Source organism: Anolis sagrei, chromosome 11 (genome assembly GCF_037176765.1).
Source record: "Anolis sagrei isolate rAnoSag1 chromosome 11, rAnoSag1.mat, whole genome shotgun sequence".
NCBI lineage: Eukaryota > Metazoa > Chordata > Lepidosauria > Squamata > Dactyloidae > Anolis > Anolis sagrei.
This window is the reverse complement of record NC_090031.1, coordinates 8,080,844-8,108,612: the sequence shown is the minus strand read 5'-3', so window position 1 is coordinate 8,108,612 and position 27,769 is coordinate 8,080,844. Positions and strand designations below refer to the sequence as shown.

Sequence of the window (27,769 nt, the reverse complement as noted above, 5' to 3'; positions counted from 1 at the left end):
TCATCATGAAATAAGTCAAAAATTAATATGAATATTGAGGACTCACAGTCAGTAAAACTACTGGAACCGTAAAATCACTAAACAGCAAAACAGAATAATTGACACAGCTGAGCAAGACAAAGGCATGCATACAATGCTGGGTGGCGTGAGTACGTGACATGTCGATCACTTGCCCTCCCTTCAGCTTTCCACGCTCAGCCTACATCCTACTCACCAGTGCTGCTCACATAGTAACTAACTCATTAAAATGAATAAAGGTTTTAAATTTTACATATTTTGCGGACCATATTTTAGTTCATGTGGACCACTTGTGGTCCATGGACCACTGGTTGGGAACCACTGTTTTACATTCTTGAATGTTGCAAGTGGCTAGTTTTAGATGTATGCTTTGAAAATTCATGATAAAAGCTTCCTTGAGTCCTGCATTGGAGGAAAGGCATTATTAAGTTGAACAATTTTTCATTGTCAGGCTACGGATCTAGAAAACTCCATGGAAAGCGGTTCCAAGAAATCAATCCTTTTCCAGCATGTCTAAACAAAAGGTCTATTTGAGATCGGGTCAGGGTGAGGACAGTTTATTTCCCATTTCATAATTTCCAAATGTCAACTGGAAATTTCTAATTTTTTCAGTGTTCGTAGTACAAAATTCTAATTTGTGGTTTATGTCACAATCTACTGTTCGTCCTCCAGAAAAATGCCAGGGTTCGCTTCGACAAGTGTGAGTATCTCATACCAAAATGCTGAAACAAGTTTAAACATCTGTTGCTATTAACTCTTTAGTTTTTATAATTAAGGCAATTATTCACTGGACTGCAGATGTTAAGAAAAGACTCCATCTTATTATACTTGGAAGCATACATCTTTCCAGGAAAAAAGGTCCCATGTCATACGAATGGAATGTTTCCGATGATCAAAATTCAGTCCGAGGGAAGATTCTGCTGTGCCATAAACTCCCTCCAAAAGCTCTTATCAAACAGGTTTGGCTTCTCCTACTAACACTTTGTCAAATGCATGGTTTGAATCATCCAAAATTGTGGGTTCTCAAGCCAGTTCTCTATGAAGCACACATGGTTAGGCATGTGAGACGCCATCCCCCTTACTAGTAAGCCTCTCAGAAAGACTATTTCCTAAGGCTGGATCTCCACCCAAGTGGAAAGAACTTTTTCTTGAAGTTCAACACCACTCAGACACTTGAAGGACTGGCAACATGGATAACAAGTCTGGTGAATATCTACAAAAGTTCTCCTTATTTTAAAGCAGGGGTCAGGAACCTTCGGCTCTCCAGGTGTGGTGGACTTCAACTCCCACAATTCCTTGAGGCTTTGTAGACTAAAGACAGCACAAGGAATTGTGGGAGTTGAAGTCCACCACACCTGGAGAGCCGAAGGTTCCCCATGCCTGTTTTAAAGGAAACACTACATTTTAATTCTCTTTCAAGTGAACAAGTGAACTGTACAGTCATTTGCTGGAGTTAGAGGCTTAGAGTCCTAGGAATTTCTAGGTCTTCCAGCCATGAATTTATGGTCAGCTTCCACTGGAAGTTGAGATACAAAGGGCCTTGAGATACAAAGACATTCTCTCTGGGAATATCTAGGTCAGTTGTTCTCAACCTGGGGTCCCCAGATGTTTTTCGCCTACAACTCCCAGAAATCCCAGCCAGTTTACCAGCTGTTAGGATTTCTGGGAGTTGAAGGCCAAAAACACCTGGGGACCCCAGGTTGAAAACCACTGATCTAGGTCCTCTAGCATGACTGGAAAAAGCTAACTATAGCACCACACTGGAGGACCTAGAGATTTCTAGAGAGAACATTGTTGTAGATCAACCAGAGGCTGATGGTTTAACTGATGAGTTAGAGAGGATTATGAGTTTTCCTGTGGCACTAAGTGATAGGCCCTCAAGTCTGGGAAATTCAGGTCTTGGGAATGATTTTCTCTGTGAATGAAACTGGCTCGGAAAGTACAGGACTTCAAAGCAAGTCAGGGGAACCAGAAGTAGCAACAGCAGATAAGGAACCAAGTGAAGAGCTGAGTGGTAAGGAAGGTTCCCAGGGGAAACCACCTGTAGCTACAGAGATTAATAAAAGTCTTCATTTACAAATCAGAGTAAAAAATAGATGGCGTCATTTAGAGAGATTATGTGGGAAAGTTATGGAGAAAATTCATGCGAGACTTAATGCTTTCATTGGTTTCTATTAAACAAGTTGTTTACCTTAAGGGCAGTTCAGGCAATGTCGTGTTAAGAGTGACAAAATCCAAATTCTACAAAAGTATGATATCTTTATAGGGCTACCAAAATACATCATGAAAGCTTTTGAAGGTCCACTGGCTTCTTTACCAGATAAAGATGTGAAAAATCATACCCGGGGGGAGGGGAGGAGTTTATGATGATAGAGTCACAGGCTTACATTTTGTCTCAGATATTATTTCTGTTGTCAGTTCACCTGGTCTAGATGGGTGTTGTAGATCAGCCAGGGGCTGATGGTTTAACTGGTGATTTAAAGAGAATTGTGAGCTTTTCTGTGGCACAAAGTGATGGGCCCTCAAGTCTGGGAAATTCAAGGCTGGTAAATGATGGTTTTCTCTGTGAGAAAACTGGCTTGAAACGTGCAGAGCCTCAAGGCCAGTCAAAAAAGTCAGAAGTAGCAACAGCAGATAATGAATCGAGTAAAGAGTTGAGTGATAAAGAGGGTTCCTGGGAAAAGCGACCTGTAACTACAGAGATTGACAAAAGTCTTCATTTACAATTCAGAGCCGAAAATAGATGGCGTCGTTCAGAGAGATTACGTGGAAAAGTTATGGAGAAAATTCATGGGAGACGTAATGCTTTAATGAGTTTCTATTAAACAAGTTGTCTATCTTAAGGGCAGTCCAGGCAACGTCATGTTAAAGTGGGATGCTATGCCTGAATTGAAGTCAAGCCTTGGTTTTGGATTTAATATAGCTTGGAAGTTTCGATGTTCCTGTTCTTGTATTCTTGTTCAAGTTTTTACTAGTTATACCTGCTTGTTTGTGGACTTATGCTGTACCTGTGATTTCTGGCTATTCCTGGACTTCGTCACCTCTGGAACTTTATGAGACTTTGGATTACTTTTTGGATATCACCTGTTGCAAAACCTTTTTTTGGATTATATATCTTCCTTTCTTATTCCTGCTTTTTATGTGCTTTTTATGTGTTTTGCAATAAACTGTTTGCTTAGATACCTGGACTCTTGTGTGGTGCAGTAGTCATAGGTGTTCCCAGGCCTGGAGCGCAACAAACATTTTAAATCAAATCCGTGAATAATCAAATCTTCAAAAGTCCTCAAAGACTACTAGCATCTTTTCAATTTGTTGACAACCAAAATGTTCTTTTCTAGTATATTTTTCCTCTCCTGAAAGAAACACTTAGAAACGTAAAATGTGTGTAAGACATTAGCAGTAACAGAATTGCTCCTCAATCTCTCTTAAGACACCTCCTTTTTGGCTGGTGGCAAAAAGGAACAAATGAATGCTTCGACTTCCTATGAGTTTCAAACACTGTAATAACTGCTCCCCTCTTTTGCCATTGTGAAATAAGCAGTTAATAAAGAGTCTATTAGTATCAATAGACAATCTCTCCACTGTGCATTCAGGGATGAGACTCAGGCACCAGGTCCCCTATTTTGTGCAAGGATTTCTTCCAGATCTACAATTATTGTTTCAAAAATTCTCATATTAACCACTATTGTGTTCACTAGGGCCCCCAAAGAAAAGTACAGCAAAACCTTTAAAATAGATTAGAAACAGTTTTTACAACCAATTTGAAAATACCAGATGGAATAAGATAGTTTTGACTCTTGATACTTGGGATATTATTCCCCATTTACAGTTCATTTCATGCAAAGCGGAGTGCAGTGATTTACAGTTTTGTTCCACGAGAACAATCCTTTTGGATATACTTTTGCTTTGTTTGAAAGTACAGTTGTTCCTTTCAGGCTACACGTTTCAAAATGCTACTTAAACAGATTCTTTTCTTTCTCTCCAGACTTCTGAATTTTCTCCTTCAGGCCAAAACCAACAATGTTCTTATCCAAGAGGCCACTGGCTCTTTTTTTCATTTTGGCGATGGAACGTGAACAACAACCACCTCCACCTCTGTCTTTGATTCAAAGATACAAACCTTCTAAATATCTTTCACAGAAGAGCAGCTACTATGTGACTATAAACATGATGAATAGGATAATCATATTAAATGGCTCAGAATGAAAAAAGGAAAAAAATAAATTTGCAGAAATGTACACCGACCAACAATACTCTTTCCCATCTTCTAGGGTTCATGTTTGAACCTGACTACTTATGGTGAGCCCGGGAATTTTATAGGGTTTTCTTAGACATGGGAGCCTAAACATATTGAATTAGGACTTAAACTGCTGCTCTGGGCCAGAGTGAAGAGAGACGGGGGCCCGGGGACAGTTCCATCTTGTCTCCTGCATATGCCATCAGTTGGGGACCCCTCCCCACAGCACCAACCGCTGCTCTGGGCCAGAGTGAAGAGAGAGGGGGCCAGGGGACAGTTCCATCTTGTCTCCTGCATATGTCATCAGTTGGGGACCCCTCCTTCAAGCACCAACTGTTGCTCTGGGCCAGAGTGAAGAGAGAGGGGGGCAGGGGGGCAGTTCCACCTTGTCTCAATCATATGTCATCAGTTGGGGACCCTTTCCCCAAGCACCAACTGCCGCTCTGGGCCAGAGTGAAGAGAGAGGGGACCAAGGGACAGTTCCATCTTGTCTCCTACATATCACTTGGGGACCCCTCCCCACAGTACCAACTGCTGCTCTGGGCCAGAGTGAAGAGAGAGGGGGCCAGGGGACAGTTCCATCTTGTCTCCTGCATATGTCATCAGTTGGGAACCCCTCCCCACAGCACCAACTACTGCTCTGGGCCAGAATGAAGAGAGAGGAAGCCAGGAGACAGTTCCATCTTATCTCCTGCATATGTCATCAGTTGGGGACCCCCTCCCTCCAGCACCAACTGCCGCTCTGGGCCAGAGTGACGAGAGGGGGCGCCAGGGAATAGTTCCATCTTGTCTCCCGCATATGTCATCAGTTGGGGACCCCTCCCTCCATTACCAACTGTTGCTCGGGGCCAGAGAGAGAGGGCCAGGGGACAGTTCCACCTTGTCTCCTGTGCTATACTAACAATATAATATAATATGATATGATATAATATACTGTATAGACATATAATATTTATAATATTATAATGTAGTGCAATATAATACTAATAATAATATACAGTATTATAATCATATATTTATATTACATGTAAAATTACCATATTACAATATAATGCTATAGTACAATATAGTAATATTTAATATTGTACTATGCTAATAATACAGGGTTAGTCAAAATGCATAGGCCAATAAGCCATTCAATTGAATGGCTTATTGGCCTATGCATTTTGACTAACCCTGTATAATATTGTGTATGTATATATATATATATCTTTTAAGCTGCTCTGAGTCCCCTTTGGGGTGAGAAAGGTGGCATATAAATGACGTAAATAAATAAATAAACTAAACCACACATTGGAAAAAGAAAAGCAAATATTACATTTGTGATGGACAACAGAATCAACATGGATTTTCCAAAGGAAACAAACCTCACATTATATTACTGTAGCAAAAAGGGTTGCTGAAGCAGTTTTGTAGAAATTTCTGAATGTCATGTAATAGGCTGATTTCACAACACCAGTGGACTATCCAAATTAAAATAGTTTAAAAAAAAGTTATTTTACGAAGATGATCCTGAAGATGAACATTATGGCAAACAGCTTACAATACTTACAAATACAGAGCCAAGTTAAAGCACATTCCATATCATTAAGTGGACACAGTATAGCAAAGCTGGGGAAAGGATTTGTAACTAGATACAGTCCCACTTGCTTTTTGCTTTTTTCATGATGAAGAGACCATGGAATAAAGTCAGTGGAAAACGTGGGTGAAAGTGGGCAAACACATCTTCCGTCGAGCAAAAGAAAAAACTCACCAGAATGCTCCATAAGAAGATGAAGAGAGCTGCTCTGATCTCTCTAATATAAAGATGCGCTCACATGGATATATAAAAGACATGGCTTTTACTAGTCAAAATATTATATTATCTTACAGCATTGTTGAAGGCTTTTATGGCCGGAATCAATGGGTTGCTGTGAGTTTTCCAGGCTGTCTGGCCATGTTCCAGAAGCATTCTCTTCTGATGTTTCACCCACATCTATGGCAGGCATCCTCTGAGGTTGTGAGGTCTGTTAGAAACTAGGCAAGTGGGGTTTATATATCTGTGGAATGATGCCCAGGGAGGGAGAAAGAACTCTACTCTGTTGGAGGCAAGTGTGAAAGTTGCAATTGACCACCTTGATTAGCACTGAATGGCCTTGCAGCTTCAAACCCTGGCTGCTTCCTGGCTGGAGGAATCATTTGTTGGGAGGTGCTAGCCGCCCCTAATTGTTTCCTGTCTGGAATTCTCCTGTTTATTCAGTATTGCCCTTTATTTACTGTCCTGATTTAGAGTTAGCTAGATTTTGTTTTCCCCCAAGCAGGAAGCAGCCAGGCTTTGAAGCTGCAAGGCCATTCAATGCTAATCAAGGCAGCCAATGGCAATATTCACACTGGCCTCAGACAGACAAGAGTTCTTTCTTTCTCCCACCCTGGACAATATTCCAAAGATATATACCGTATATACTCGAATATAAGCCAACCCGAATATAAGCTGAGGTATCTAATTTTATCACAAAAAACTGGGAAAATGTATCGACTCAAGTATAGGCTGAGGGTGGAAAATGCAGCAGCTACTGGTAAATTTCAAAATAAAAATAGATACAATAAAATTAAATTAATTGAGGCATTAGTAGGATAAATGTTTTCAAATATTTACATAAAACTATAATTTAAGATAAGACTGTCCAACTCTGATTAAACCATTATTTTAACCTTCTTCAATGTAAATGTGCTTACATATCTTTCCAGTAATAATAAAGAGAGCAAAATAATAAATGCGATAAAAATAATTGAGTAAAATAATGTAAATGTAATAATAATAATAATAATAATAATAATAAATAGAATACAATAATAAATGTAATCAAAAGTGTAATATAGGGAAAAATAATAAATGTAATGAAATAATAATAGAGTAAAATAATGCAAATGTAATAATAGAGTAAGATAATAAATGTAATAAAAATACTACTAATAACAAAAATAATAAATAACCTTGACTCGAGTATAAGCCAAAGGGGCTTTTCCAGCCTAAAAAAGGAACTGAAAAACTAGACTTATACTCAAGTATATACAGTAAACCTCACTTGTCTAGTTTCCAACAGACCTCACAAACTCTGAGAATAACTGTGATAGCTGTGGCTGAAACATTAGGAGAGAATGCTTCTGGAACATGGCTATACAACCTGGAAAACTCAAAGCAACCCAACAACACAGCGTACAAACCACTCTTCAAAGATTGAAGGAAGGGACGGGGGAGATACAAAGTAAAATCCAGAGTAACTTACTGCCCAGGTCTTTGTCAGTCTGAAAATAGGTGCACTTTGCAGAGCTGATACCACAGACATGAGGGAATGGAGGTTGTTCAGTTCTAGAAGTTTCTAAGGAGGAGAGAAGATATTATATCTTTAATCGCCAACAAGGGAACGTCGAAGATGAATGCAAAAGGAAAGTATGTTGAGACAGGTTGCTCTAAAAGTAAAAAGCTTACCTTTGCTATTTTCACAAAATGGCTCAATATTTCTGCTCTTATTTTTAAGGTCTGTGCTGTTAAAATTTCTCGTACAACCCAGAAACTGACCTGAAAATAGCATAAACATTTGATTCAGTTTTTAACAAAAGCATATTCAGTGCATTAAAAACTCAAATGACTCTCAAAACAAAGCACTCAATACTGTAGACGCGTTTGGATGCAAATGTTGTGCTTTGTTAATGTTTTCTCCTTTGCCTTTCTAAATGGATCTGTTGGAGTCCCTGGTGGCATGATAGGTTAAACCCTTTTGCCAGTAGGACTGAAAACTGACAGGTTGGCGGTTCGAATCCCGGAAGAGGGGTGAGCTCCCATCTCAGCTCTAGCTTCCCATGCAAGGACATGAGAGAAACCTCCCACAAGGATGTTAAAACATCAAAACATCTGGGTGTCCCCTGGGCAACGTCCTTGCAGATCGTCAATTCTCTCACACCAGAAACAACTTGTAGCTTCTCAAGTCACTCCTTACATGAAAAAACTACTTTTGTCCCAAAATTTTCTAATTCTAAGCATATGTTTTTTGAATCAAAGTCTAGTCCGTGGTTTCAGAGGTCTATGGAAAAACACAATAAAGTCATCATGCCTGAAATCTGTGCATTCCTGTTGCAGAGCCATAATTCCATTATAATTTGCTATTCAGTCAAACATAGCTGCTAAAAAGGTTCAGATACAGTCACTGTATTCTGCTGCACAGCGCAAATCCAAACCTTATTGACTCTTTGTAGATAATATCTGTTCATTAACTGTAATTAGAAACATTTACCTGATTAAACCTCCTTGTAAAGGCAACAACATTGGGGGCAAGGATGTGTTTCTCTTTCTTATTCCATCCGCAACTTGCTAGTTCCTGGAAAATACATCAAAATAGAGCTTCAAAAATTGCGGAATTCCTTCTCAACAACTTCACAAAGAAGCATAACACTGTCTATGCCCCCCACTCCAAAAATAGCCAAGACACATGATTTATGAACTCCACATAGAAATATGTATAAAATATACCCTAAGGGCAGCAGATACTGTCTAATTTTTGAAGCTAAGCAGCTGTTAGGAATTGTGGGAATTAGTCCAAAACACCTGGAGGGCCCATGCCTGGTGTAGACTCATATAATGATGTTTAACTGCATTGTATGAGTCTGTTGTAGCACAGCAAGCATCAGAAGATTTGTCAGAGGATGAGGGGGATGAAGAGCCTATGTGTGATTGGAGAGAATTGTAGGCAGATGAGGGCAAGGCAGATGAGGGCAATATTTTGGAAAGTCCTTGGGCTGATGGGGAGTTTTCCCTGGAAACTAGATTAGGCCTGAGAATGGAGGGAGTAAAAAACAGACAAACTAGATATTCTCACAGAATCATAAGAAGACCTTGAAGTCCAGGTGTGTTTGGCATGATATCATGGGTGCTTGGACAGGCTTAAATTAAGTAGTCTGGCTTCAAGCCTATGAGAAGAGACAACGTTGCTAAAGGATGATTTTCTTGTCTCCACTCTCAAGTTCATGATTCAAGTTTCCTTTTCTGGTTCATGTCTTCGTTTCTGTAAGGATTTGCTCTGGAAGAAGCTTCTGTTTTCTGGTTTATGGGTTCATGTTTGAATAACTGCTGTGCATTCTGGTTCTCTTGATTTTATGTACTTTGCCATTTTTAGATTACTGTTATTTTGTATTTTCTGCTCTACTGACACTTTTGGAAATGCCCTTTTCCTCCTTTGTACCTTAATAAACATTTCTAGATAGTATTATTGGACTCTGGTGTGGTTCTGGGTGAAAATATATTTCAGTACTAGAATGCAACAGGGACTATACTGCCATAAATGCACTTCAATGCAGCTAAACCACATTATGAAACTGCATTACATGGCAGTATAGATATGACCCCAGAAACAAAAATTTTCTGGGCTTCTGATAGCTACAGAGCTTCAAGAAAATCCACTGTGAAAGTTTCCTCTGCAGAAGCAGAGCTATGCAGGCCAAAGAAGGGAGCCAGCCAGAATGCTTCCAAGAATCCTATATACATGTGATGAACTGAATGTCCTGTAGGGATCCAAAGGCTCAACTGTTGTGCTGCAAACGACAGGAAAAAAAGCAATTTCTACTCCTTAATGTTAATTTCCAATGTATATTTGCCGTTGCCCACTGCACAAGTTCACACGTGTCATTTCCATGCCTCTGGTGGTCTGAGAGTCTGGAAAACATTGGCTCCATGGGACAACATAACATGACAACTGGATTAAGATATTAAAAACAGACCTGTAAATATCAACAAGAACAACCTGTATTCCAATAAGTACAAGCCAGGAAAATGAGCACGTCTGTGCCTGAAAATGCATTTCCAAGTTTAGGTTTTGATGATTTAACATAACAGATTTTCTGAAGCAAATACGCCTTTGTAACAATCTACCATAAATATTGTGCTGCCTAAGAGAAAGAGAACTTCCTTATATGTGTTATTCATATCAACCATCAAACTTGGTTGTCGATTTTCAGACTGTTTCCTGACAGTGATAGAATATGCATGTGTTTCCATATCATCATTACTAGTGATGACAAAATGGGGGGATCATAAATAAAGACGTTTCCTTGGAAACATCTAGATTATTAAGGACATTACTAAAATCTTGACAGAGACCCAGAAGACAGTAAATTCAAATTACCAATGTTGGCAATAAATTGTGTAGTATGTGTGTATATGTATGCGAGAGGGAGAAAGGGAACGCAGAAATACATCAAGTTGGCATACATTTCATTATTCTAGTTACCCCAGGAAGCTCATTTTTTGTTTTTATCCCCATATTTTTAAGATGCAGGAGTAATTTGCTATATACCGTAGAGAAAGAGGGAGGGAAGGTGGGCCACAGCAACGTGTGATGGGTACAGCCAGTTTATGTATATATATAGAGAGGGGGGGGAGTCAGGGAGGGAGAGAGAAAGGGGGGGGGGGAGGAATGTATTTATGTATGCTTGATCCGCAAAGGCTTCTAGATGGCTTGATGTATCTGGACCAAATTTGACACACATACTCTTCATTATACAACATAAAATGCTGGTGGGATAGCAATGAGAAAATCACCTTGGTTTGGGGCCAGAGCCCCCAAAACGTAAACGTATGTCTGCAGTGCTCAGATGCAAGCAGCAGAGGGCAGGATGTGAATACAAAGGCTATCTAAGAGGGAAAAAATGTGTTTTCCAGAAAAGTCCCAGCACAATGACTACTATGAGAGTAAAAACACAGCCTTTGAGGGGCACAGTTGGAACATTAACCCCATAAGGAAGTAAGCAGTTCAGTGAAGGTTTATATTTTTCAAAGCTGTGTCTTGTTCTGAGGCTGAGAGCGAGGGACTTGCAACAATGCGGACAGATCAGGTGCCTTTTGACTGTTGAGGACATGACCCTGAGGAGGCGGAAGCTGAAGAACCCTCACAAAATGCCTAGTGCATTTAGGCTTTAAGTTTATGATAAACTTAAAAAGTGTTTTCGCTGGAGTACTGCCCCCCCCCTTCTATTGCTTCCTTGTTTAATGATTCAACATAATTTATATGTGCAGAGGAGGCTCTTAAGATAAATTCATTTCAGATCCCAGGTGTCCTGAGTGATTTTGAATGGAACATTTTACAGGGAGGTTTTGAACTATTTGCAAATTGGGTTATGTAATGAGACAGCTGGTTTTCACATCCAGTGTAATGGGTGCTGGCCGACACTTCTCGCCTTTTTAAAAGAGAAGTGTGTAAGTCAGTCCGAAATATGTGTTAGTACGTTTACATAACAGCTTGGACATTTTCCCTTTTAAATAGGAAATGGGCAACATCCATAGATTTAACTTTTGAAATATATGGTGCGACACAGCAAAAACAAATACTTCCCAGCAAGTGCAACTTCTTAAATTAACTTTTCACCAACCTTCTAATGAAAATGTTCCTAGGTTTAGTTCCTGTGTTGACTTTAAAACACCTGCAATTTACATTTCTTAAAAGAAATATTAACTAAACCCAAAGTTAGCCTGACTCAATCTGTTTTCAGTTAGATCGACTTGAAAATTATACAAGCAGTTCTTCATCTACAGAGTTCCAGCACCATTTGAGGGTTGCTTTGCTGGTTTCTTAAATTCAGTTTCCGCAAAAAAGTGATCTTGTTATGTCTGCATAACCGCTAACGAAACAGTACAATCTAAACCAATGTACAAATGCCCTGAAAGACCTCTCCAGCGACTATCTTCACTTACTAGCTTCAGTTTCCTGTTGGCTTCATGATTATGTATATGTAAAGCATATTCTTGTGTCTTGGCAGGGTTAGGCTTCAGGTAATCCTTGTAGTAGCTGGAGAGATCTTTCAGGGCATTCATAAGTTGATTTTCAACTGTTTCAAAGTCTTTTGCTTATGTTGTTACGCCAAGGGCATCAGCATATATAAAGCTCTTTGTGAGTGGTGGTTGTGGCTGATTGTTAATAAAGATGTTAAACAAAGTTGGTGAAAGAATGCTGCCTTGAGGTACCATTCTTTTGCCTCCTCCATCTACTTTTCCTGCCCTGGAACTCCACATAGAAGCTGCAGTTTTCTAGGAATGTCTGACTAGTTTTTGTAAAATCGTATTCCCAGGTCATACAGTAGACTTTGTGCAGCAATTTCCTATATTGCACAGTGTCACAGGCTGCCGTAAAGTCCATAAAAACTGTTCCTGTAATGCAAGGGTCCTCAAACTAAGGCCCGAGGGCCGGATACGGCCCTCCAAGGTCATTTACCCGGCCCTCGCTCAGGGTCAACCTAAGTCTGAAAGGACTTGAAAGCACACAACAACAACAATCTGATCTCATCAGCCAAAAGCAGGCCCGCACTTCCCACTGAAATGCTAATAAGTATATATGTGTTCTTCATTTTAATTACTGTATTGTTTTAAAGTGTTTTTTGCACTACAAATAAGATATGTGCAGCGTGCATAGGAATTCATTCATGCTTTTTTCAAATTATAATCTGGCCCTCCAACAGTTTGAGGGACTGTGAGCTGGCCCTTTATTTAAAAAGTCTGAGGACCCCTGCTGTAATGCAACCTCTCTCATAGCCTTCCTCGATATATTCGGAGTTACAGCGCATAGGCAAGGCTATTATACATTGGAAAGCGCATTATATGTCAGCTTGAACTGAACTGAATTGCAAAGTAATAATGGCTCACATTTTAACAGTTTTTTTGTGGCAAAAGTGCTGTTCTTGTCAGCGTGCTGGAAGAAGCAAAGACCACCAGCACTGAAGCGATACTCCTACACCATCAAATCTGCCGGACTGTCCAAATGTTCAAAGATCAGAGTCTCCCAAAGCAGTTACTATACTCTCAACTCAGTAACGGAAAACAGAACATTGGAGGTCAGGAAAAGAGATTGAAAGATGGGCTTAAAGCCAACCTAAAGACTGTGGCATAGACACCGAGAACTGGGAAGCCCTGGCCCTTGAGCACTCTTGCTGGAGGTCAGCTGTGACCAGCAGTGCTGCAGAATTCGAAGAGGCACGAATGGAGGGTGAAAGGGAGAAACGTGCCAAGAGGAAGGCGCGTCAAGCCAACCCTGACCCGGACTGCCTTCCACCTGGAAACCCATGTCCTCACTGCGGGAGAAGATGCAGATCAAGAATAGGGCTCCACAGCCACCTACGAACCCACCACCAAGACACTACACTTGGAGGACCATCATCCTCGGGCTACTAGGGATCGCCTAAGTAAAAAAATAAGTAAAGTAATCTTTAAATGTTATGGAAATGATATCATAAGTCACTTTGGTTATTCAAAGCAAAACAGTATGATCAATATAAATATTTAAATAGCCCAATGTTTCGCATATAGAGCTGCCAAAACCACTTCCTCAGTCTTACAACAAGTGGTTTGTATTTCTAATGAGTTACTAGGATGCTATGTCTATACAAATTAATCAAGAAAAGAAGCTGAAATAAATAAAATTTGGGGAGGAACACCAGTTAGGGATTCTCCCTCAAATGCGTAACCATGTAAATGACAAATTCAAGCTAGCTAGAGAAACAGTTTTGACTCTGTCCATCCTCTTTGAAATAAATTATGAAGCACTGGTGTGTACTATTCTGGTTGCAAAAATTAGGGGATGTATTAAGCAGCTGGTGGGCTGTTAAACACAGTCCGTGTGCTCCAGAAGGCTCAAGGGATTGCAAGTTGGACAAGCCTGCCAGTTCACTTTCTGACTTTGAAAGAAAAATGCCCGAGTCTCTACAAACATATGACACTCATTAATGTTCGTAAAACATCCAACACTTTTCTTTGTCTCTAGGAATGCCTCTGCGTTCAGCAGTGAATCCAGCTTCCCCCAGAAAAGGTCAAGCCTCACGCTGAAGACGGAGCTTTCTGACTGATCCTTGAATTTCATGGCATTAGCACAGTGAGGCAAAGCAGTGAATGGCTCTGGACCAAGAAATTACAACATTGCTATTCCTTCTCCTGGAGCCAAATGATAGGTTGCCTTTGCCATTTGTTAACAGCTCTTTGGGTGGAAAGTCAGCGCTGGTCTGGAGCACTAATTCTCAGAATTAAAGTTCATGCCCTCTTGTATTTCACTAGCTAGGATGATTGAAAGGAGATCAGAGGGAGAAATGTTTGCGTCTTAGCATGTGAGTAAACATGTATATGTTCCAGGAGATTAGGATTTTACTTTATGTCACAACCTGCCCAGGAAAACTAGTTTCATGAAGACCATGATCAAACTTGCCTTATTGACTGCTGATGACTAGATAATACATTTAATGGAGAGGGCAATACCAATGCTCATTTACATGGAAATCACAAATGTTATATGCAGCATATATTGTCCTAAACAATAAATAAATAAATTTGTTGTTGTTGTTGTTCATTCGTTCAGTCGTCTCCGACTCTTCGTGACCTCATGGACCAGCCCACGCCAGAGCTCCCTGTCGGCTGTTACCACCCCCAGCTCCCTCAAGGTCAGTCCAGTCACTTCAAGGATGCCATCCATCCATCTTGCCCTTGGTCGGCCCCTCTTCCTTTTGCCTTCCACTTTCCCCAGCATAATTGTCTTCTCTAGGCTTTCCTGTTTCCTCATGATGTGGCCAAAGTACTTCAACTTTGTCTCTAGTATCTTTCCCTCCAGTGAGCAGTCAGGCTTTATTTCCTGGAGGATGGACTGGTTGGATCTTCTCGCAGTCCAAGGCACTCTCAGAACTTTCCTCCAACACCACAGCTCAAAAGCATCGATCTTCCTTCGCTCAGCCTTCCCTAAGGTCCAGCTCTCACATCCGTAGGTTACTACAGGGAAGACCATGGCTTTGACTAGGCGGATCTTTGTTGCCAGTCTGATGTCTCTACTCTTTACTATTTTATCGAGACTGGACATTGCTCTCCTCCCAAGAAGTAAGCGTCTTCTGATTTCCTGGCCACAGTCTGCATCTGCAGTAATCTTTGCACCTAGAAATACAAAGTCTGTCACGGCCTCCACGGTTTCTCCCTCTATTTTCCAGTTGTCAATCATTCTTGTTGCCATAATCTTGGTTTTTTTGACGTTTAGCTGCAACCCGGCTTTTGCGCTTTCTTCTTTCACCTTGATTAGAAGGCTCCTCAACTCCTCCTCGCTTTCGGTCATCAGAGTGGTGTCATCTGCATATCTGAGGTTGCTAATGTTTCTTCCAGCAATTTTCACCCCAGCTTTGCATTCATCCAGCCCCGCACATCGCATGATGTGTTCTGCATACAAGTTAAAAAGGTTGGGTGAGAGGATGCAGCCTTGCCGTACGCCTTTCCCAATCTTGAACCAGTCTGTTGTTCCGTGGTCAGTTCTTACTGTTGCTACTTGGTCCTTGTACAGATTCCTCAGGAGAGAGACAAGGTGGCTTGGGATGCCCATCCCACTAAGAACTTGCCACAATTTATTATGATCCACACAGTCAAAGGCTTTAGAATAGTCAATGAAGCAGAAGTAGATGTTTTTCTGAAACTCCCTGCCTTTCTCCATTATCCAGCGGATATTGGCAATTTGGTCTCTCGTTCCTCTACCTTTTCTAAACCCAGCTTGAACATCTGGCAACTCTCGCTCCATGTATTGCTGGATATTTTAATTCAGAACTGGGCTCAAGGCCATATTTTGCTGACTTACTACAGCAGTTAACAACTGGATTTATGCTATGCTGCATATAACATTTGTGATTTCCATGTAACACTCCTCGTGTTTCTCAACCTGGGGGTCACGAGGAGTGTGTCAGGGGGGTCGCCAAAGACCATCAGAAAACATAGCATTTTCTGGGTTGTTGTAGGGTTTTTTGGGCTATATGGCCATGTTCTACAGGCATTTTCTCCTGACATATTTTCTGTTGTTCATGGGGTATCTGTGTGGGAAGTTTGGCCCAATTCTATCGTTGGTGAGGTCCAAAATACTCCTTGATTGTAGGTGTACTATAAATCCCAGCAACTACAACTCCCAAATGTCAAGGTCTATTTTCCCCAGACTCCACCAATGTTTACGTGTGGGCATATTGAGTATTTGTGCCAAGTTTGGTCCAGATCCATCATTGTTTGAGTCCACAGTGCTCTCTGGATGTAGGGAAACGACAACTTCAAAACTCAAGGTCAATGCCCATCATTTGCTGTTCGTCATGGGAGTTTTGTGTGCCACGTTTGGTTCAATTCCATCGTTATTTATTTATTTAAAACATTTATATTCTGCCCTTCTCACCCGGAAAGAGACTCAGGGCAGAGCACAGCATATATATGACAAACATTCAATGCCGGGACACAAATTCTTATATACATCCATAAACATTAAAAAAAATCAAAATATTGAAATACACCATTTAACACCATCCTAGTCATCCATGTCAAGTCTAATTGGCCTGGTAATCTTTCCTATTGCTGCTTTATTGCCCTCTCCCGAAAGCTTGGTCTTTACCATCCTTCTAAAGGACAGGAGAGAGGGGGCCGACCTGAACTCACCAGAAAGGGAGTTTCATAGCCAGGGAGCAATCACCAAGAAGGCCCTGTGTCTCGTCCCCACCAACTGTACCTGTGACAATGGCAGGACAGAAAGCAGGGCCTCCCCGGAGGATCTTAATCTCTGCAATGGTTCATAGGTGGAGATGCGTTCGGACAGGTAATTCGGGCCGGGGCCATTTAGGGCTTTACAGGCCAAAGCCAGCACTTTGAATTGTGCCCAGTAGCAAACTGGCAGCCAGTGGAGCTGGCGTAACATGGGAGTTGTATGCTCCCTGTATGCCGCCCCAGTTATTAATCGTTGGTGTTCTATGACTATTAATCTCAGCAACTACAACTCCTAAATTACAAAATCAACCCCCTTCCCCCTATCCCACCAGTATTCAAATTTGGGCGTATCGGGTATTTGTGCAAAATTTGGTTCAGTGAATGAAAATACATCCTGCATATCAGATATTTATATTACGATTCGTAACAGTAGCCAAAAAACAGATTTACTGTTATGCCCAAGTTCTGAGAAAGCTTTCTATAACAATTATTCATAGGGCATTTGAATGGAACATCAATCCAGCAAAAATGTAGCATATTATTTTTGTTATTTTTGGGAGCGACATATATTTAGCTGTATAAAAATCCATGTCTAGAGCATTCCGCATGTTGAGAAGTAACAGGTTTGTATTTCAACGCAGTCTTTAAAGGGAAAGCTGAAGAAAAGCTGCAAGCAACATCATCAGTTGTATCTATCTGCTTCAAAGATATATGGCATGTGCTGTGCGCTCAAGGACAGATGTAAGCAATTATATATCAGAGCGCTGACTGCACACACCAGCTATTTGACAAAATTAGTCACTTCTTACACTCACTGGAGAGCTATATATTACACCGTTAGCAAGACTTCATGATTTTCCTTGCCTTCTGCCAACTTTTAATTCATCATCTACATGTCTTCCTTCAAGGCCTATGTTTTCACTACTCTAACCAGTAAAAAGATGGGTTGTTTTTATGCAACTGTAGTTATGCAGTCATACATATGAACTCTACATCTGTACAGAGTTTATTTCAGGAAACTTTGCATCTTCTGATTGACACAGCAGCCTAAACAGGGCTGGAATCTGTCCTCTTTTCTCCCCATTTATTTTAGTATTGTCTTCAATTTAAACAAATTGAATGAGATACAATTAGCTAGGTGCATCTCTTCTTATTTTGCCTCAGGGGAGTGTGCTTGCTCCATCAATGTTTAACATTTGCACATATGATCAGCCACTGCCAGAAGGAACAAAGAGTTTAATCTACGCTGACGATTGTGCCATCACTGCTCACACGGTAAGCTTTGAAATGGTGGAACAGAAGCTTTAGGTACTCTTATTGCCTATTACAGGGAACATCTGCTGATTTCGAATCCATCTAAAATGCAGATGTGTGCTTTTCATCTCAAGAACAGACAAGCATCTCAAGCTCTGAGGATTACCTGGGAAAGAACCCAACTACAGCATTGCAGAACACTCAAATATCTGGGAGTCACTCTGGACCGTGCTCTGACTTACAAGAAACACTGCCTGAATATCAGGCAAAAAGTGGGAGCCAGATATAACGTCATAGAATCCTAGAGTTGGAAGAGACCTCATGGGCCATCCAGTCCAACCCCACTCTGCCAAGAAGCAGGAATATTGCATTCAAAGCACTCCTGACAGATGGCCATCCAGCCTCTGTTTAAAAGCTTCCAAAGAAGGAGCCTCCACCACACTCCAGGGCACAGAGTTCCACTGCTGAACAGCTCTCACAGTCAGGAAGTTCTTCCTCATGTTCAGATGGAATCTCCTCTCTTGTAGTTTGAAGCCATTGCTCCATTGCGTCCTAGTCTCCAGGGAAGCAGAAAACAAGCTTGCTCCCTCCTCACTGTGACTTCCTCTCACATATTTATACATGGCTATCATATCTCCTCTCAAGCTTCTCTTCATCAGGCTAAACGTGCCCAGCTCTTTAAGCCGCTCCTCATATGAAAGCTGACTGGAAAAACCTTGGGATCACAAGTGAAGTCATCTGCCCTTGTGCTTGGCTACTCTGCTGCTGAATATGCATGCCCAGTGTGGAATACATCTCACCACATTAAAACAGGGGATATGGCTCTTAATGAGACATGCTGCATTATCACAGGATGTCTATGCTCAACACTGCTGGAGAAAATATTCTGTCTAGCTGGCATTGCACCACCTGATATGCACCACCAGCAATGAAAGGACAAAGTCATTGACATCTCTGGCCCATTATCTGTTCAGATATCAGCCAGCATGCCAACAACTTCAACCAAGATACAGTTTCCTAAGATCTACAGAAATACTCGCAGGAACACCTCAGCAAACAAGAGTCGAAAGGTGGCAGTCTCAAACCCAGAACCTCAACCAATGGCTGATACCTGATGAGAGATCCCCCCGCCCCCGGGCATACACAGAAAACTGGGCAACTTGGAAGGGGCTGAACAGACTGCACTCTGGGACCACAAGATGCAGAGCTAACCTTAAGAAATGGGGCTACAAAGAGGAGTCAGCGAATGTGGAGAAGAGCAAGCCACAGACCACCTACTACAATGCGGTCTGAGCCCTGCCACATGCACAATGGAGGACTTTCTTACAGTGACGACAGAGGCACTCCAGGTGGCCAGCTTCTGGTCAAAGGAGATCTAGTATAATGCCAAGATTTTAACTTTGTGGTTTTTCTATACATTATAACTGTATTCTCAATTTGCTTGACACGATAAATAAATAAGAGGTGATAACACAGAGAAAATGAGCAAGCTACAAGACTGTTTTTGTAATAGAGTTCACATTTCACTGATGGGGAAACAGTTATATATCACCATTTAGAATATAAAGTTCTAAGTGAAATGCTCGCCAATGCAAAATGGTTTACAGTAGCAGCAGAGAGAGACAGTAACATCATACTTTATTTTAACCACTGAGAATTCAGACTTTGAAAGAACACTACTTATATTTTCCATACAAGGCAAAAATGGTAATTGCACTTAACAACCTTGGTACAGGCATCTCGATGTCTAGTACAAGGTACAATTTGGAGCTTGTAATAATAATTGTTCATTTCCCTTGAAATACATATAAAGTTACCCGGTTAGTTGTTTTTAAGACTCCCAACACATATTATACAGGACCATAGTTCACGTAATGGCACATACCTCTGGCTGTATAGCTTTAAATACTGGCGTATCCATCAGTGTAATCTGACTCTATAATAAAAGTAGGAAAAAGAACAATTATCCATTCACAAATATTGGTCAGCTGAGTGAAAATTCCTTCATGCTACATTGCATTCTTCCTTCTTCATGATTTAGAGGCATATGTAGCTAGTTCTGGGACTCTTCTCCTGTCACATCAACTATAATGGAGCTGGAGAGAAAGTGCTTATAGAGAAAACAGCAGGCCGCAACTTTAAATAGTTGATCCACTATCATGCAGGAAATTGGAAGTCACAGAGATCAAGAAGTAATTTGCAGAAATGAATGCCACCAGAAAAAAACTTGAAAGATGTCCACTATATCCTACTAAATTATTTAAAAAATAGTAAGAGAATATGTGTTGTTGAAGACTTTCATGGCTGGAATCACTGGGTTGCTGTGAGTTTTCCGGGCTGAATGGTCATGTCCCAGAAGCATTCTCTCCTGACGTTTCACCCACATTTATGGCAGGCATTCGCAGAGGTTGTGAGGTCTGTTGGAAACTAGGCAAGTGGGATTTATATCTCTGTGGAATAATATTCAAGGTGGGAGAAAGACCTCTTGTCTGTTGGAGGCAAGTGTGAATGTTGCCATTGGCCATCTTGATTTGAATTGAATGGCCTTTCAGCTTCAAAGCCTGGCTGTTTCCTGCCTGGGGGCATCCTTTGTTGGGAGGTGTTAGCTGGCTCACTTGCCTAGTTTCCAACAACTTCACAACTTCTGAGGATGCCTGCCATAGATGTGGACAAAATGTCACAAGCAACCCAGTGGTTCCAGCCATGAAAGCCTTCAACAACACAGAGCTCTAGATTGTTATGAACAGGAAAAGGCACAGGAAAAGCTCATACGTTACACAGAGAGCACAAATAAGAACTTGTTTCTTATAACTATGATAATATTTTTCCATGTTTATAAAACGAGTAGCACTACTCACGGCAAACTCCTCTGGAGTCACTTTCAATACATCAAATACAACTGCATCATAGCTTTTATGAGCATAATCTGAACTCCGTCCTTCCAGAGAGTCAGAGCTGCTGCTACCCTGTGGAAAGAGGGGGAATAGTGAGGTTGCTTGGAAGCAGAATTTTAAACCAAGTTGGCTAAAGTTTATATCCACCAACTAAAAAGGAAGCCAACGTTTTTATCTGTTTACATTTTTACTAATTGTTCTTCCTTTTCTCTCCCCCCCCCCCCCCCCCATCTCAATGGAGTTGTAAAGTGGTTTCTTTTTAATGGACCACACTGCAGATAACAACAAGAGAAAACATGCACACCTTTCAATTTAAGGTATTGGAAATTATATCAATCTATGTAAATAAAAATGTAAATGTCCATTTGTAAATAACCTCAAATCTCATAAAATATTTCACCAATTGCTTCAAAATTTGGACACAACGTAGCATTCAAACTGGCAAATGTTTTTATGTATTCACACACCTACTATTATATATATGTTACACCTGTGATAGGTAAAAACATGCTTAGCATCAAAGCCAGCACCATCTGCTGGACTTCCATGCAACACGTCGGAAAACGACCCTGTCAGAGCCGGAGCCACCATTAGAGACCCACGGCCTGGTCGCCCCCCACCGAACATGTCTGCCTGCCTGCCTGCCTCCCTTCTTCTGGAGCAGAACAGGGAGAAGAGTGGAAAAAAGGCGGCAGGACAGGTAGGAAAATCCTGGCCGGGGAGAGGGGCGGGGCACAGGCCCAGGGGAGGGAGGGAAGGAGGCAGGCAAGGAGGTAGGCCCAGCACAAGCCCCAACCTTCCATAGTCTCATGCCCTGCTTGGCCTTGCCCGGTACTGCCTCACGTCCACATCTCCAGGAAGACTGGAGGCTTAGGAGGAAGGAAGGAATGAATGGTAGGAAAGGAGGGAAGGCAGGGAGGAATATATATGAGGGAAAGAAAGGAAAGGGTTTCCCCAAAACACACTGATCATTATTATATAGACTAGTATAATTGTTATTATTATCATCACTATTATATACACCAGTATTATTATTATATAGGTTATATAGGTCCTTATTATTATTATTATTAGTAGTAGTAGTAGTAGTATTTATACCATTATTATTATTATTATTATCATTATTTTATAGACAATGGAACAACAACAAAAATTGTATACCCACAAGCATTATGAAATCACACATATTAGAAACATGCTCTTTCTCTTTTCTTTGTTTTCCATTTAACTAGACTGGGCTACAGCAACACATGGCTGGGTACAGCTAGTGGGACATATGTGTGTAACTATGTTCATAAGGGTTAGTGTACACATAATTACAGTTTTGTGACATAATAAACGTTATGCATTGTACTAGTTGTTAAATAGATTTGAGTGAACAGTTTACAACAGGCCTGCACAACCTGTGGCCCTCCAGGTGTTTGGGCCTCCAATGCCCAGCTTGTCCAATGGTCAAGAATTCTGGGAACTGAAGTCCAAAACACAGGCCTGGTTTACAGAAATGTTAAAGGCACTCCATCTGCTATCACGAAGTTATAACAAAACAGAAGCAAAGAAGGGGTACCTCTGGAGTGGCGGAGGTCACTGTCACGTTGGCCATGAGGCCATTCCTTTTATACATAATCTCCTTAGGATGCAGGAAACTTCAGCTCAGCCACCAGCGGTGACACAATAACGGAGAACTGCTGCAAGGTAAACACAATTTATGAGAATCTGATATAAGGGTGGTCACAAGTGTGAACATTTAAGAAAGGCGAAGAAAATAATTTGCAATGTGTAACAGGCACCGTTTTGCCAGAATTCCATGTTCTCATACTTTATGGCCAATACATTTTGGAAATATAGCTATATTGACCTATAAAACCGAACACAGCTTGAGCCCTAAATAATTTAGAGGCCACCTGCTTTTCCTTTTCCATTACACTCCCCAAGCTTTACTGAGCAAGTTCTTTTCACTCAGTTCTCAGTGTGCACCAATGACAAATATGGGTTTATAACGGGCATGGGCAAACTTTCTAACTTGGGGGTCGCATGGTGGGCTAGAGTGGGGTTGTCACAAGAAAAATAATGTGCAGATTTGATAAATGTGGACTTGATATGTGTGGGTATGAATGAACTGAATGAAAGATGAATGAATGAGAACTAATTTTGGAGACAACATTTTGAATATTGTGGCCTGCAATGACTAAATCACTAACTGCCTGCTTCATGGACTGTAATTAAGAGCTGCTAATGAGAACTGAAAAGTAAACTGTGATAAGAACTGTGACAGTGATAATATAAATGTTTACATCTGTCAACGTTTGCTGACCAGAAACTGGATTAACTCTAAAGGCTGTTTACATTAGTCGAAGACAATGCTCTTTCAAGTCAAACTCAGAACACAAGGGTTTGTTACCTGAAGACAAACATCTATACCAGGAGGTGAAGACTCCAGATAATTTCAAACAGGACAATTATTTACTATATCAGAAGAAATATTCCCATAAAAGACTCAATCTAATAATTCTCAAGTGTGGCAGACCACAGGAATCTGTTCCACCAGCTATGCTCTGCTCCATTGGGAAGGAGAGAGATAGTGTATGTATGGAGAGTGTGCGATGGGCAGGGAGTCAGGTTCTGCTGTATGGAAAACAGGGATCTGATCCTTGACATTTTGGTATTATGGAAGGTTTGGAACTGTGCATTGGCAGGCTGCAGGGAAACAGGGTCTGGCCTTACAGGTGTTCTTCTCTAAGGAGGGAGAAAAGGATATGGTAATATTCGTATACATGTAAATGAGTGCATAAACATGTGTGTGAATGCTGAGTAAAAATGTAACCCTCCTTTGTTTGTTAACCAATGTAACAGTAAGTTGTTGTGAATTCAATGCAGTTACATAGAATCTGAATCTCTGTATGTCTAATGTCATTCTTTGTGTAAAAGTTTTGTAAAAGTTTTGATATACCCTCTCATACTGAAAATTGCAATAAAAAGAACATTTGTTTAAAAAGTATTCATGACAGGGTGGCCGGGCCGGGAGGGAGAGGGTTCTCCCCAAGTCCCCTCCCTGCCCTTTCATCCCTTTCCTCTTCTCTTTCAGAGGCAGAAACATTTGGATCCCAAAAGGGTTAGTTTTGGTCAGGATGCGATAGTAGATGGGAGAGAAAAAGTGTATCCATGAGACCCTGTATTGCCTACTCCTGATATAGAATCCTAGAGCTAGAAGAGACCCCCAAGGACCACCCAGTCCAGCCATGCGAGAAGGCACAATCATTGCCTTGACAAAAAAGCCTCCAGAGAAGGAGACTCCACCACACTTAAATGCTGTCTATGCCATTCTCCAACAGCTCTTACTCTCAGGAAGTTCTTCCTAAGCCTTTCAGTTTAATTTCTTTCCTTGCCATTTGAACCCATTGCTCCCTTGTGCCCTGGACTCTAGAGTAGCAGAAAGTCAGTTTTCCCCTTTCTCTTTCTCCTTCTCCTCCTCCATGGGACACCCTCTGAAATCTTGAATCATGGTTCTCATGTTCCCTCTCAACCATCTCTTCTTCCAGCTAAACATCCCCCAAGAGGAAAAGAGAATGGGAAAAAAAGAGGAGGATGGAAGGACGGATGGAAGGAAGGGAGTAATGAAAAACAAAAGAATGAAGGGAGGAAGGAGAAAGAGAGAGGAGGAAGGATGGAGGAAAGAGGGAAGGAAGGAAGGATGAAAGGGTGGAAGAGAAAGAGGGAGGGAAGGCGAAAAAGGGAGGGATGGAAGGAAAGAGAGAAGAAAGGCAAGGATGGTGAGAGAGATGAGGGCCTGAGAAAAGAGCCCAAGGGGGCTCATCCAGCCTCCAGGTCTGGCTTTGCCCATACCTGATTTATAATCATATAAAATCACTCTGGGGACATACATATGAACCCACAGCTACAAAAAAAGCCCTGTATACTTCACTGCAACCTCATTATGTACAAATGGCTCTGTCAAGTATATTCAGCATTCAGAATTATGGCATTTGATCAGTCTCTACTTATCCTAATTCTTCAGAAAGGAGGTATTAAATTCACTGAATTTGTTTTTGAGATTTTCTACTTTATTTCAGTCCAAGAGTTAGTGGATATCATATAATATTTCAGCCAAAATTAGCACCAGATGAGGATAAGGACAAAAAACCATGGAATTATCACACAATGTTTGCAAATATTTTCTTGAACACTGTAAACAGAGCCCAACCTTTGACATGGTTAGGAAAGCCTCTCTTACTGACACAGCACCCCCTGCTTTCCGGCTCTGCAGATAAGAAGTTCATCATCAATGTCCATGTTGCAACAACAGTCTCCATCCTGTGAAATACCAGAAATGTCTTGCACATTTGCTACAGCTGCTGTAACTGGGATGCCAAAAGCATCTGTTCATAAATCCATTTAGTCTAGCCACTGACATAAATTAATGAATTTATGATGAGCGACTCATATTACTTCAAATAGGTAGACAAGAGAGGGACAAAATATCTTCCATTCATGAACTTAAAGTGTATTTCTCATTGGACTGGCTGTTGTTAATGTCCATATCTTTGTTTACTTGAGAGGATGAGTCAGAGAAGGACAAAAAGTCTGTGCAGGAAAACTTTCAACATATTTGTCATCAAGATAGAAGTAATGTCTTTGTGGAGTTTATCACTAAACACAGCAAATAAGGAGTGGACAATGATGAACACAGGTTGGTTCCCTCCACTGCTCAATTTGTTCCAGAAGAAGTTATTTTTTTCATCAAGCAACCCTATATCTATCTAATAGGGGTGTGCAATTGACTCGGAAGTAATTGCTACTTGTATGTTATTTGTATGTTTCACACTTATGACGTGTATTCTGACGCTCCTGGGAGATGTGCTGAAAACATTAAGAAATAGAACATTTTGAAGGCTTTGATTCTTAAGTTTCGATTTCTTTGGAAGTGCCTGTGATGCAGTTAAAATTCACAGGGCACTCAAGCCCTGCTGAGAGGTAAAGCCAAACCTGTTGGTATGCCTCTCAGCCAATCAGGGCTGATGGAAGAGACAGGCAGAGGTGAAGGCGAAGTGGCTGCCATGTTGCTTTTAAATTTGGGAAGGGGAGAAGCCCTATGCCAAAGAATTCAAAAGGCTCGTCCCTAAACTACATTTCCCACTATGCATCAAAATGAGAAAGGACCAATCTGGGGAGGAAAAAGAGGCTTGTCCTTCCCTAAACTGTTTTTGTTAAAACATTTTTTAAAAAAATTCTTAAAATCAGTAGATGTATGAGTATTTCTGAAAGTTGGGGGGAATGATCCCATTACATGAAATGTTATGAAACTTGATGGGCAAAGAGTGGTAAATGTGTTCTACCATTGCAGCATGTTTCACCTCAATAGCTTTAAAAATGAAGGGAGATAGGAGCCCCTGAAGTTACTGTGTACACACACTTACCATTAATGAAATAATGACTTTTTTAGTTTCGTTAGAATTCCAAAATTTTCGCCACTGAAATTTTAGAAACACTTTAGAAATGAAGTGCCAGCACCCCCTAGTTTTGTAAGTACTTTACAACCATTTTTATGGACTGCACATGCCTAGTATCTATGTATGAAAAGGCAGCACAGAGGGCTAAAAATAAGGTGGAAAATTATCAGGGCATAAAGAATCAAGCAAATTCTCTCTGCACCCCTATTCCATTCAGACGCTACCCAATTTTTTAAAAGGAAAAATACATTTCTGATTTTTGTTTCTTATTTATTTAACACATCCCAATAAATGAAAGAAATCCTAGTTGTATAATTGGGAGACTTGGAAATGCATATTGTCAGCATATTTCAAAACATCCAGTGATCCTCAGATCCTTTTAATTAGGCAACCATCATGGGACAAGGAACTCAAGCAGACAGGGATGATATGAAGCAACACCATGATTCAATAATTTCTCAGAACAGTAACATCAAAATACTAAAGTGACCAGTAAATATTTACCAATCAATTGAAAGCAACTGGACTTTGCACTGAAATGCGAGGGCTCTGGCAAACAAATGTGTTTCCAGACTTTTGTCAGAATTTACAAACTTAAGAGTTTTCAAACTACCTAATCTAATCTAAAATCATATCTTATTCAGTAGTGCCACCTAGTGATCAGCTAAAAGAAATGCTGGAGCAGAATTATTATTAGACATTGACCTATAGAAAAGGCAGAACCTTGGGATGTGATGCCACATTTGTATGGTTTTTCTTCTCCTACGTACAGCAACTAGAATCCAAATGATTCTGGAAAATCTTGATCTGAGCAACATTTGCAGTATAACGACCATTGCATTCTTATCTGACAATCACACATAAAGCCTCAAAATCAAGCAATATATTTTCAACTCCTCATTACCATATTGACTCTCGTCTACAAACCTCTTTGCTTTGCTTCCAGTGATAGAACAGAAGCAGCACAACTTACCCATAATATGTTTTTCTTTCCAGTTTTAAGTGCAGTCAAACACAAAGGAGGCATTGCAGCACATCTTTCAGTATGGATACTTCTGGAAAAAAAGTAACATTGGATTTTATTTTATTTTTCATTTCAAGGGTCATTGACGGTAAATCAAGAATAAACGATCCAAATATAAATCTTTCTTCAAGATAGCCAAATGGCAGGCAGGAAAATAAAACCACAACTTCTCTCTCTCTCTCTCTCTCTCTCTCTCTCTCTCTCTCTATATATATATATATATAGCTAGCATTTTAGTAAGAAAGAAGAGTAACAGTATTGTTTCATATGGACTTTGGCTCACAATATTTACAAACATTACTAAAGGCTTTTAAACAGAGGCTGAATGGCCATCTGTCGGGGGTGGGGGCTTTGATTGTGATTTTCCTTTATGCCAGGGAGTTGGACTAGATGTCCAATGCAGTCTCT

At 40.7% G+C, this 27,769-nt stretch overlaps 1 protein-coding gene across 8 annotated transcripts in view; it reads right to left on the bottom strand.

Moving 5' to 3' along the window:
- The window catches only part of RALGPS1 (Ral GEF with PH domain and SH3 binding motif 1), a 209,094-nt gene that overhangs the window by 162,525 nt on the left and 18,800 nt on the right, over window positions 1-27,769 (bottom strand). For 5 of the 8 annotated variants that reach the window (XM_060757388.2, XM_060757391.2, XM_060757394.2 and 2 more), the window contains exons 2-8: window positions 27,311-27,392; window positions 22,458-22,578; window positions 20,858-20,965; window positions 19,885-19,935; window positions 8,527-8,610; window positions 7,725-7,814; window positions 7,522-7,614 (exon numbers count right to left, since the gene is read on the bottom strand). In XM_060757388.2, the coding sequence (XP_060613371.1) occupies window positions 7,522-7,614; window positions 7,725-7,814; window positions 8,527-8,610; window positions 19,885-19,935; window positions 20,858-20,965; window positions 22,458-22,514 (483 nt within the window). In that variant the 5' untranslated portion in view covers window positions 22,515-22,578; window positions 27,311-27,392. The remainder of the gene's footprint in view (window positions 1-7,521; window positions 7,615-7,724; window positions 7,815-8,526; window positions 8,611-19,884; window positions 19,936-20,857; window positions 20,966-22,457; window positions 22,579-27,310; window positions 27,393-27,769) is intronic. The other 3 variants (XM_060757390.2, XM_060757393.2, XM_060757392.2) reach the window with 2 other exon arrangements.